General features: G+C 35.2%; 1 protein-coding gene across 7 annotated transcripts; it reads right to left on the bottom strand.

Annotated features, from left to right (window-relative positions):
• Nucleotides 1–2,312: 2,312 nt before the first annotated feature.
• LOC112504526 lies at nt 2,313–6,474 on the bottom strand. 7 transcript variants are annotated; one of them, XM_025108506.1, is made up of 6 exons: nt 6,333–6,463; nt 5,747–5,936; nt 5,599–5,640; nt 4,422–4,677; nt 4,278–4,330; nt 2,313–3,389 (listed from the first exon to the last, which is right to left on the bottom strand). In XM_025108506.1, the coding sequence occupies exons 3-6, from the start codon at nt 5,636–5,638 to the stop codon at nt 2,578–2,580; spliced, it is 1,161 nt and encodes a 386-aa protein (XP_024964274.1). In that variant the 5' UTR covers nt 5,639–5,640; nt 5,747–5,936; nt 6,333–6,463; the 3' UTR covers nt 2,313–2,577. The 7 variants fall into 7 exon arrangements, with proteins under 7 accessions (XP_024964274.1, XP_024964267.1, XP_024964264.1 ...); XM_025108499.1 differs by having other exon boundaries at nt 2,313–3,392; XM_025108496.1 differs by having other exon boundaries at nt 2,313–3,392; nt 4,278–4,336.
• Between the last annotated feature and the right edge of the window lie 6,162 nt (nt 6,475–12,636).

The raw sequence follows: 12,636 nt of genomic DNA on the forward strand, positions 1-12,636 counted from the left end.
ACTATAATCCATTAAGACCATCATATGTGATGCTAAATCATAGACACAGACAACCTTTGGCACGGCCTAAGTCGTAGAACATGTTATCCGCACATCACATGGTCCCCTTACGCGTATTATCACATGTGATAAGGGTGTTCTCGCATTCTCGTAAAATGAAGGTGTTCTCGTTTGAACCTCCACCTATATATATATATATATATATGTGTGTGTGTGTGTGTGTATGTATATATTATTTATTTTAACTAAAGCGGTAATCCATAATTTTCTATTTCCTAACTAGGTTTGTAATCTAAAATTGTTATTTTTTTGAATGTTAATATGTAATATTTTGGATGTCAAGTCATAATATAATTGCTCGATAAGTTTTGTATATTACTCGATATGGTTTTATATTACTTAATATCTTTTGGTACATGTGACTTTAAGATTTTTTTGATTAATTGATTTTTTTTAGGTTTTAGGTTATTAATGATTATATGATGTTGTGGTTTTTTGCATTAAATTAAATTCATCTTGATTTTAGGTTTATTAAAAATGTTTGAGATTTAAACATGTATGATCTCTCACATATTTAATTTAAAATAACTCACATAAACGAAAAAAGAAAACCCCTTTCCCCGTCGGGGATGTGATTATATTCTCCGGCGGGGATGGGGATGGGGATGTGATTATATTCCCGGACGAGGACGGGAATAGAGATAAATAATCGGGGACATGGACGGGAATTGAGGTCCCCATCCCATTCTCATGCCTAGTGTTATCTCATAAACCGGTCTTCAAACGATCGGTATTAATCGAGTTTGATGCGACATTTTTTTCACACTTTTGAGTGAATTTAATTGGTTGGTTTGGTTTAATATTGTATAAAAATCAATTAAAACAAACTTTATTACATTTTTACTTTTACTTTTATGAAATACAACATAGTGTGTATAAAAATCATTTCATATTTATATTAATTAAAGACTATACGCATAATACAGCGAGATATATCTTAATTTTGATGTTTTGTCTTATTCATTGACTCTATAAATGTTTATGATACGATTTTATTTGGTTTTAAGAATATGATAATGTTTTTATTTTTGTAAAACATTTTTTTAAGATATCATAAAAATTTGAAAAATATATCAATATTAATGTCAAATTAACTGTTTAAAAGCTCTCGGTTTTTGTAATTTCTTTAATCCATTTTTTTAATTATAATTTACTTTAAGTTTAATAATAAAATAATTTATTTTTGGTTTAATATTATAAATTTTATAAATATAATAATTAAGTATTTTGTTAGAAATCAATGATTATCCTAATATAATTTAAATATTTTGTATTTAAAGTGGGATATTTATCGTGTATTTTATTATTTATGTACAGTTAGTTACTTGAATTCAAATATGAAGTTTTGATAAGTTTTACATATACACAATTTACTTGTAATCTTGAATTTTAAGTAATATACATAAATAAACAATATTTTATACATAAAAATTAGTTTTTAAGAGTTTTTATCAAATACGTGATATAATATAGATAAATTAAATGATAACATAATTCAAGAAAATCCATCCGGATCTTCTAGAAGGGGAAACAAGAGATCGAAATGAAACATAAAGGGATCCAAATGAAACAAGATGTTGAAGATAAACAACAAAAAGGCAAAAAAAATGTTTTCGAACAGACCGGAAGCAACTGAATGGCTTTGGTGCAAAATGATTAGGTGGTGAAAATGATTAAGAGGCTCTCATGATATAGTACAAAATGAAATATAATTGTTTGGTGATTGTTTACGATGAAATTAGGGCGCTGAATACAAAACCATTCAAAGGGTTTTAAAACCATTAAGAAACAGACTTTTTTTTTGGCCAAACAAGATTCACCATTTAACGATTCAGATGCTGCCTCTTAATGGAACTATTAAGAGGTAAACAAACAACCCTTGAGACTTGGTAGATTTTATGTCCAATTAAGGCGTTTAAGCACCTGGATTGACCATATAACAAAAGGAATAGAGTTCAAGAAACGTTGAATACAATTGAATCAGACATAACGTGGAAGTCCTCGTGAAGGCGATTACGATTCTTAGAGCTTTACGTTGTGGGATAAACTATCAAGAGTTACTTGGTATCCGGGATTGAAGCGCAACATGAAATTTTGATCGGGTTAAGGACCAGCGCAACCGGAAATAAAGGTAAGGACTCCTGTCCTGTGTCGAGAGGATTTTCCTGACTGTCACTTTCAGAATACCATGGGTTTAATCGAGGTGCGCACAAGCGGACCCTGAGACCAAACACCCAGGTTGGTAGAAAAGAAGAGAGAAAATATCTTTGTATTCATGTGTAACCTTTGGCTTGTCCTTGATGATGCTTTTTCTTTGGAAACAGCCAATGCTTGTAATAAGCTAATAGTTAAAGAATACAACGCATATTTCGTTATCGAAAGGTAATCGGCAATAAGAAAAACAGTAGTTTTCTTAGAAGTTATCCAATCTTTGAGAACCCTAGAATTCAATTTCAGTTGTATCTAGTTTCAAACTGACGAATGATCGTTATCAATTATCATAACTTGTAACTCACCTCAGTCCCGGTTCTTGTCTTTGGTGTAAATTGTTTGGAGCTTTTTACTAATTGTAGCTCGGAAACCGCCCTCTTTCTTTGGTGACGGGGTATCCTGATCAGAATCTTTCTTCGACTGAATTGTGTCAACGATGGCCTCAATCTCTTCTTTAGCACGATGAAAGATACTAGGACCTCTGAATTCACTGATCGGGGTGTCAACATCAATATCCTCCCCCTTTCCATGAGTCTCCTTATGATGAATGAATAACTTCTTCTTTTTAGGTGTTTCTTCTTTTACTTCTATGTTATCTTGCTTCGTTTTACTGGGACCGCCCTCTTTCTTTGGTGAACGGGTATCCTGATCAGAATCTTTCTTGGACTGAATTGTGTCAACGATGGCCTCAAACTCTTCTTTAGCACGATGAAAGATGCTAGGACCTCTGAATTCACTGATCGGGGTGTCAACATCAATGTCCTCCCCCTTTCCATGAGTCTCCTTATGATGAATGAACAACTTCTTTTTAGGTGTTTCTTCTTTTACTTCTATGTTATCTTGCTTCGTTTTACTGAGACCGCCCTCTTTCTTTGGTGAACGGGTATCCTGATCAGAATCTTTCTTGGACTGAATTGTGTCAACAATGGCCTCAAACTCTTCTTTAGCACGATGAAAGATGCTAGGACCTCTGAATTCACTGATCGGGGTGTCAACATCAATATCCTCCCCCCTTCCATGAGTCTCCTTATGATGAACGAATAACGACTTCTTTTTAGGTGTTTCTTCTTTTACTTCTATGTTATCTTGCTTCATTTTACTGGGACCGCTCTTATGATCTTCTGCCATCAATATCAAGGAAAACTGTTTAACAGGACCCACGGGAGGTATGACTTATCAAGTGAATATGTTCCTCATTAGTTCTATCTACAAAGTCTCGCTACAAAAAGATTAGCTTTATAGGACGTCAAAGACGTCTGAATATCCTAATAGACTTAAATTTATAAGACCAAACAATCGTTCGTCCTATGTAAAGGTGTTACAATAGGATGTTATGACGTATTTGAGCATCTTAACAAGTTTTTAGGACATCTTTGAAATAAAATGTCTTATTAGGTTTTTATAACACTTTGATAAGTGTCATGTAGACGCATCTTTTTATAGGACACTTGTTAGGACATCCAAAAGTGTCCTATCAACTTACTGTAACACATTTATACAAGACGCACAATTGTTTGATCCAATAAACTTTCCTATCAAGCAGCGTATGAAGCTGATTTTGTTGTAGTGTCTGTAACAAGCATTCAGTTAACCATTTTGTGTATTTTTACTTGAAATAAAAAGGGACAGACTCCTTTCAAGGTAAACTTTGGAAATCTAGCAGTTTATAAGATGTCTCGTGTCATAGGTGCTTCTAAGGACACACAGGCAACAAAGCCTCCTCTTTACATGGGCTTCCACTAAAGTTGCTTTGGTTCATTGTTTATAAGCATTTCTTGCATGTTCCATGTATTTATAATTATGCCAAACATTCTTGAAAAAACAGAAGCGGTTACATGAAGTTCTCTTTGCTAGAGAAAAAAGGTTGTTTAGTGTTTTATGGACATTTTTCTATGGCAACAGGATAATGTCTATATAAGAAGTTCCGTTATATAATCCATCCAGGTCTATCATTCATCTGTTTTTATAATTAATGATAACATGCAATAAAGTCTGCGAGATTGTACCTGCAAGTGAACTTTGTTTCTCATATTTCAATCCTGTAAATGCGGCATCATTCCTGAAACTATATGATCAGTAACCCTTTATAGCCTCCAAATGTACTTCCAATATGGTTTCCGGTAGATACTATGCAAATACAATCAGCATACCTTTCAGCACTTGAAGGCGAGTCTTGATTTTTATCTTCTTTACGTTGATGAATGGATTCAACTATGGCTTCAAATTCCTCCTTTACTCTTTCAAGCACATTTGGGCCTTTGATATCACTGAGCGGGGTATTGACATCTATATCATCATGCAGCCCCTGAGTTTCCTCGTTATGTGTTGGCTGTTTCTTGGTGTGCAACAATGCCTCTGTCTCTTCTTTACTGTTCTCCAACACTTTGGGTGCTTCTACCCCCTTATCTAACATCAATTCACATACTACCATAAGCATACAAGACTACAATCATAAACCGATAACCATATGTGTTTATTCATTACTATGTGATATTAATAACTTTGATTTTGGTTCATAAGTTTCATTCATTATAGAAATATATCAGTTTATAGGATGTCTCTTGTGTTAGGTAAAGTTTCTTAAAAGGGCATACAGGCAACAAAGCCTCCTTAATGGGCTTCCACTATGGCACTACACTTGCATTGGTTAATTGTTCATAAGCTTTTATTGGATGTTCCCTGAATATATATTTCTGCCAAAGAATCTTTAAGCCGCGGACAGCGGCAGTTAAGGTTGAGGCATGGTTGAGTTACTTTGAAGTTCAGCAAAGGGTTGCTTAGTGTTTCATGGACATTTCTCTACAACATAATACACTTTTGGCATGATCATGTTTATATATATAGGGTGGTAATGATTTGAGAACCCCGTTGTTTGTGAGAACTTTGCGATCCAACCACATGTATGGGTTCGGTGAGTAATCACCGTGTGAATTACCATGTCTAGGTTTAATGTTTGAAACATAAGACACTCATGCCTCGGATCAATGAGTATTAACAATATGAATTACCATGTTTGAGTTTAATGTTTGAAATAGAAAACACAATGGTTTGGGTTCAGTAAGTAATCACATTGTGAATTACCATGTATGGGTTCAACATGCGTGGTTGTGAATGAATCTCACAGTTCTCACAAAATACAAAGTTCTCCCATGAATATCCCCCTATATATATAATATCATTATATAACATTCAGCCACTCCACCATTGCAATTTCAGCTATTCTTACTTGCAACTACAACTGTAAACTATCACACATGCCTACATTCAAATAGTATTAAAATTAGTGATATAGCATGTACTAAAGTCCACAAAATCCGGAAACTGTACCTGCAGGTGAACTTTGATTCTCAATTTTATGTGGCATCATCCCTGAAACCATATGATCCAAAACCCTTTTTACAGCATCCAAAAAGTACTCCCAATATAGTTTCCAATAGACATTATGCAAAAACAATGTAATGCTAACAATATACACCTTTGAACACTTGATGATGAATTTTGAAACTTATCTTCTTTACGTCGATGAATCGTTTCAACTATAGCCTCAAATTCTTCCTTTGCTCTTTCAAATGCATTTGGGCCTTTGATATCACTGACAGGGGTATTCACATCGATATCGTCACGCACACCATGAGTTTCCACATTGGATGCTCTTGCCCCCTTGTCTAGTCAAGTCAAGCAGTATCATAAGCATACAGAACTCTAATAATCATAGCTTTATATCCATATATTATCACGAACCCACAAAATTTAAATCACAAAAGCTCATCAATCAACACAACTTTTGAAATACCCTTGTTTAATTTACTTGTTTTATTCCTGTTATCGGTTTGGTTCCTTACTTGGGCATTTCAACGAACACTTGCAGACCTCCAACGCACGACTTTGTTAAAACGGATTAAAAATAGTTTAGATCTTCCAATAAACAGATTGTGACCTAGGCAAGAACAAATATAACATCTAGAAAATGGAAATGATTTGATGGGCCGAATACATGCATAAGTGAATTGGCAATTTGGGTACCAATACGAACAATTAACTCAAAACAATAAGATGAATACCTAACGATTGATCAGGTTTCGATTCATCCAGAATCTATATTGGAGCTTGCGGATGAGAGAATTATGCGAACATTCGATTGAGAGTCTTCAAAGCGCGGGGACTGAATTAGGGATCTGTCGCAATATTTTCGCAAACAAAAATTCCTATTGGAAGATGCCAATATAAAGGTGGCAAATATATAATATACATGCTTAATCCAAAAATATGTTTTAGTATGCTTTCCTTGTGTATTAACATTAAAAAAAATAACAATTTTAGATTATAAACTTAGTTAGGGACTAGGAAATTATAAATTATTGTTTTAGTTAAAATAAATAATATATATATATATATATTATTTATTAATTAATATATATAACAGATACGGGGTGGGGTGGGAATACGATACTTCTCCCCGTCTCCATCCCCGGTTTTTAAGACAAAGGGGAACCCCTGTCCCCATCCCCGATTTAACAGGGAATCCTCCTTCCCGACTGAGGCGGGTCAGAACTCATTCCCATGCCTATCCTAAATCGGTCCCTTGAAAATCTGTTTGGTCAATTCTGGTCCACCAAAAATCCTAGCACCCAATTTATGGCCGATACTGGTCCGAACCATTGGGTCAGTCTCAAATCGGGTCCCAATTTGGACCTTAGAAAAAAATTAAAATATTTTTTGACATAAAAATGTTATACAATTTTTATAGTCATGATTTTTTTTTACATTAGCATTGAAATAAAATTCTACATAATAAAATCAAGTAGATCAAAACTTTAAAAAGATTGTATTATAATTTACAAAAACCTTGAATTATTTATAAAAATCAGGTATAAATTAATCGCTCCTGGTCCCAGTCCATTACACGGTCTCGGGCATACCTTCAAATTCTATAAAAAGTGCGGCCCCAAACCGGTTGCAAACCATTGGACCATAGTCAGTCCCAAACCCATGTCGGACTCAATTTGGCCATCTCTACTATATAGAACTAGAAACAATAACGAGATAGACCAACCCAGTATCATATGGGTCATGACTAGGAAACCGATATCTTTGCTCTGGGACTGGGACCATTCATATCTCATTATCGCTAATTGAGTGATAAGTTTTTTACAGCTCAGAAAGTTGAAACCAACATTTTGTGTTTGTTTATATTTCAGCCTAAAAACCAAATTATTTATCAGTCCTGGATTCGTTCTCGTACATTTAAATCAAAGATAAATCTATGATGGTTCAAAAGGGGGAAGGAAAACAACAAATCATATTCTTTTATTATTTATTTTTCGATATTAAATTGGTGTTATGTCGTTTTTCTTGAACGCTTTAAATAGAATTACTTGAAAGAAGAAGAAGAAGAAACCGTTTGTCTGTTTCATTTATTGTTATTTTTTGTTGGCTTTGCTTCTCTTAAACGCGGAGTCAAACTTTCCTAAGAAATTAAAAGCGTTTGTATCTGGAGCAGCTAAAGTGCGGTAATTTGAACCATAACTGTTAATCTTTCTTAACAGTGTAGAAATATCTTGAACTAGATTTACGTCTTTTGACCAAAAAATAAGGAAGAAATGATAAAAACAAGAATTCTAATTTGTTTTCAAAATGATCGAAAAGAGTTTCATTTTTAAAACGAAATTACACGTTTCACTTTTTTTTTATTTCATCATACATTGTTTCATTTTGGGGATCCCTGTCCCGGTTTTGCAGAGAATCCCTAGCTTTGACGAGACTAAGGTTGGTGATTTGTCTTGACCTAATGGAGAACCCGACTCACCCGACCTGAACGGGGCGAGGATTCCCCGCTAAAACGGGTTCCTGGTCTGAGGATCCCCGGTACACTCAAGACATGCCCGAGGGCTGTTACTTAAATTGGGTTGGGGTGGGCTCGGGGATCCCCCGTAGACTCACACTAATGGATATTATTCATGAGGTTTGACCGGAGACGAGATGTTAATCCCCTATACTCGCCGGGGACCGAAGCCAAGGCCAGGAGCTGTTACTAAGAACCGGGGTCGGGGGTTACAAAACCGTCTCATCTCCATCCCGTTGCCATGCCTAGATGAGACGAATACACCAGGATTACCAATGGGTCGGGTTGCCTACTCTATAATAACATAATATAAAATATTAATTTCATTTTTAACAAAAAATATTTAAAACGAATTATAATATATTTAACGAACATAAATATAACCATGATTATTTCATTAAAATATAATTTAGTCTTATAAACTAAAATAAAATATATCGTATTATTTCCTATATTTTATTGATTAGTTTATTTTTAAATGAAGTAAATAATATTTAATTAATTTTTTTTAATTATAACGGATTATATTTATTTATTTGATTTAATTATCGAAGATAATAATTATTAACTTGACTTTTTATATATTTTAATTAATTAAAATACTCAATTAACAAAAAGTATAAATTGTATATTCCATCAGGAAAAAGCCCGCCCATTCTCAGCTGGGATATAAACCGTTTCTTGATTCATTTCTTCAACAGATTGCAAGCGTCATCTTCACTCCTTCTCCCTCTCCCTCTTGTTTCATTGTGAATTCATGGCCGATCGTCGAGATACAGAGTCCAATATCGCAACTGGGTTTTCGAACTTTTTGGTTGATCAAGGGAACAAATTGGGGTTCTCTGGGAATCACGTTCACGCACCTGAACTGAAGAGCATGGGTTCAACTCGAATTCTTGGTGCAGAGATCATCGATACGAAGCAAGATCATAAGAGGAGGTGTTTCGAGAAATTGGTGGTACGTACAGAACGAACGACGGAAGAGAATGTCGAAGATGTCAAATGTTCATTGCAGGTTGAAGTCATTGACGATACGGCGCTAATCGAGGCCACTGCTGCTGTTTCTGGATTCAAGAGCTGTTATAAGAATGAAACTGATTTGGGTTACCGAAAGAAAGCACCCATTGGTGGTTCGAAGAAGATCAAGCAAGAAAATGATGGCAAGAAGAGGAGGAACAAGGGGTCCAAGAAGCTGGGGAAAAGCTGTTCGACGAAATGCGTGACCGAGACCAAGTCCTACATTCAAATGGCTGAAGATAAAGGAGCTACTGGAAAGAAGATTTCAGAAGGAAAAGGTTCAAAAATGTTCAGAAAAATGTGTGGTAAAGTGAAAGTTGTTTACCAAAGGAAGGATACCAAGAGTCTGAAGTTGGTAGCCACTGGTCTTGAAGAACACCAGGTAGTTGAAAACCAGAATGTGCCCATAAAGATCATTAATGGGGCCTTCCCAGAATCTGAAATGGTGAATTTGAAGGCATCAAATGGAAATGAACAAGAATCGACCATTGAATTGGTAGAAACTCAATCTGTACACCAGAATGATGATGGGTTAAACCCCAAATTTGATGACCATACTGACAAGATTGAAGAAAAAGACCAAGATGTGTGCGAAAACACCACGGTTGGTTCAAAGAAAATGGCGTATTCGAGGGAGGAAATAGAGGCACTAAGGTTTGTGGGCGAAGAAGAACAAAATCAAAAATGGGCCGAAGTCTATTCCGGGCTTTCACCTTCTGTGGCAAAGGAGTACACCGGCCTTCTAGTTGACACAGACAATCGACAACCACAAAGGTACAATCGTGTCGCAAACTGTAGTTCTACTCGTCATGCTATTCTTAGTATGCCTCCTGTTTTACCTTTGTGTTCATCTTCAAATGACCGAAAGTTTGCGCCATATGGTCGCGGTTTTAGGGTAAATTTCCACTGAAATTGCCTTCTTGCAACAATGGCCATCTGTACATGTAGGATAAAGATAACTTTCTTGTATGCCATTTTGTTGATTTCATCTCTCTAATAAGTTCTTCAAAAAAGAAATGTAAATCAGTTTGGAGAACATAGATTTGCTAAGAAAGTTGTGCATCTTGTAGCAAGAACATGTCTGAATAAAATTACTACTTGTAGATTGTCAACTATTGATCTGAAATCCAATCTCTTTAGTAGTACACATGTGTTCTAACTGATCTTTAAGTGAATCATGGAAGTTTTATGTCCATTTCTCTTATACTTTTGAGATGAATTATGTAAAATATGAGCAACTATCATGGAATCACAATCATAATCCATCCCCAATTCCCCGGATTAGTATCTGCACGTTATGCAAGTAATCTGAGAATGATTCATAATCTGTTTTTTTGGGACAAACTTTTGCAGCATGGTGATTGGAAATGTAGATAGAGTTTTTACTTCTAGCAACTTTAATTCTAATGAATGTCTACGACTCTTAGTAAATCATTATATGATAATCACTGAAAAGTTTTTGTAATTCTATTGTACTACATTTCTTAGGATAGATGACAGGTCTGCATAGATCTCAGTCTCCCAAGACTGTACTTTCAGGTGGAACATATCGGGTGTGATTGGCACTGTAACCCCCTACCTCTTTGCTCTTTGTTTGGGATTTATGGATGGCCAAAGTAATTGTTTGAGTCCTATGTTGGCTAGGCTTTGACCATTTCTTCTCGATATATGTTGGAATCTATCTTCTCCTTCCTTAAGGCCTCTTTTGAAGAGTAATCTAAATGGGTTCAAGGGATACACAAAGAACTACGGCTAAACCAAACACCAAATACAATAAATATCTTAATTTGAACAACACATATACTTTTAACACTGGATTCACATATAAATGAATTGCATCTAAAAGAAGTTAGACCGAAGAAACCGAATACCAAAATATGAATGAATAGCAACTAAGATATGGATTCACATGTAAATGAATCGCAACTAACATATTGATTCACATATGAATGATTCGCAACTAATGTGTTTAGTTGAGCCATATCAAAATGAATATATATTGAAACCAAATATATCAAAAGAGATGAAGCTTGCCTAATATCAAAACCATCAAATTTGAGCAAAAAACGAAATAACAACCCATTACATTCCAAACGAATAGGAGAAACTCAAATCAAGATATTACCATAAGATTCCATACAAATAACCCATACACTTGAGTATCACGTCACAAAGAAACAAAAATGTCTGACACAGTTGCCACACAAACATGTAATTTGGACGTATAGATCCACATATACCAAACCAACATGTAATTTGGACTTGTGGATCCACATGTACCAAATAAATGTGAGATGGGGTATCGGCACCACATCACCATCCAACAAACGAACAATTAGAAAACGCTAGGGCCATATGCCTCGTGAATCGAATCCCTTATCATTCCATGGTTGGCTCTCACTATAGCGCAAAAAAAAAAAAAGAGGTCGTAGACTGATCACAGAGCCAATCTGCCACAGATAGACGTCAAGCCATTGGTGCAACAGTTTTGTGGCTATGGTACCCCAAGAATGTTCATGTATACGCTTTGAGTTTCTACCAATTGGATGGTCGATTATTCTTCGTTTTCATTCTATACCTTCAAATTCACCATGTCATGGCTACCAACTTCAAGAGTGGTATCCTTCATCTGATAACCATTTCTCACTTTACCACACTTTTTTCTAACTATATCTTGATCTTTTTCTTCATTTGACCGTTGACCTTGGTCTCATTCACACATGAAGATATGTATTTATATATATATAGAGAGAGAGAGGGGGTGGGGGTGGGGCGGATAGAGAACCATATTTTCATTACCCACCAGGGAACTACCGAGAGCGCACCCCGTGTCCATGACATTTATTATAAATGTTGTAAAAAAATTCAAGTCTACAATTCATGATGAATATGGACACATGACACGCTTTTGATGGTTCCCCAATTCACAATGGAAATGCGTAACTCAACCAAACTTTCCTTTCTATATGTGTCAATTTTAAGACATATCATGTTAAAACATATCAATTGCAATACTCAATAAATGAAACTCTATACAACACGATACTCAAGGGTACAAAACCTGTTGGACCGGACCAGCTTGACAATATTAAGGGTGGACTGATCGGGTTCCTTCTTAGATTTTTATAGTGACTCGGCCTTTCTGAAGAACCCCCTCCCTCCCTCCCTCCCTCTTCCCCTCTAATTGATATGTTATCTAATTGTCCCTCCAACTTTGTGCATGGTTTTGGTTTTGCAATTTTGATTGTCAAGGTTTAATATCTTTTTTGGTTCTGTGTACATGTTTGGATGATCATAAGCTAGCTTATTGAAACGCTACTTCGAGTAGCGTGTTGGGAGCTTAAGATCTTTTCTAATTACAACCCTCGTTAATATTAATTATTATGTATTACTATTAATATTAATTATTTATAAATATTAAATAAAAATAAATCTTTTACCATATTAACAATGATAGTAAGTTATGGCCATATCAATAAAGATTAACTATTAATCATTAATTATTA

The sequence above is a fragment of the Cynara cardunculus genome (assembly GCF_001531365.2).
Source record: "Cynara cardunculus var. scolymus isolate 2C chromosome LG 2, CcrdV1, whole genome shotgun sequence".
NCBI classification, from domain to species: Eukaryota; Viridiplantae; Streptophyta; class Magnoliopsida; order Asterales; family Asteraceae; genus Cynara; species Cynara cardunculus.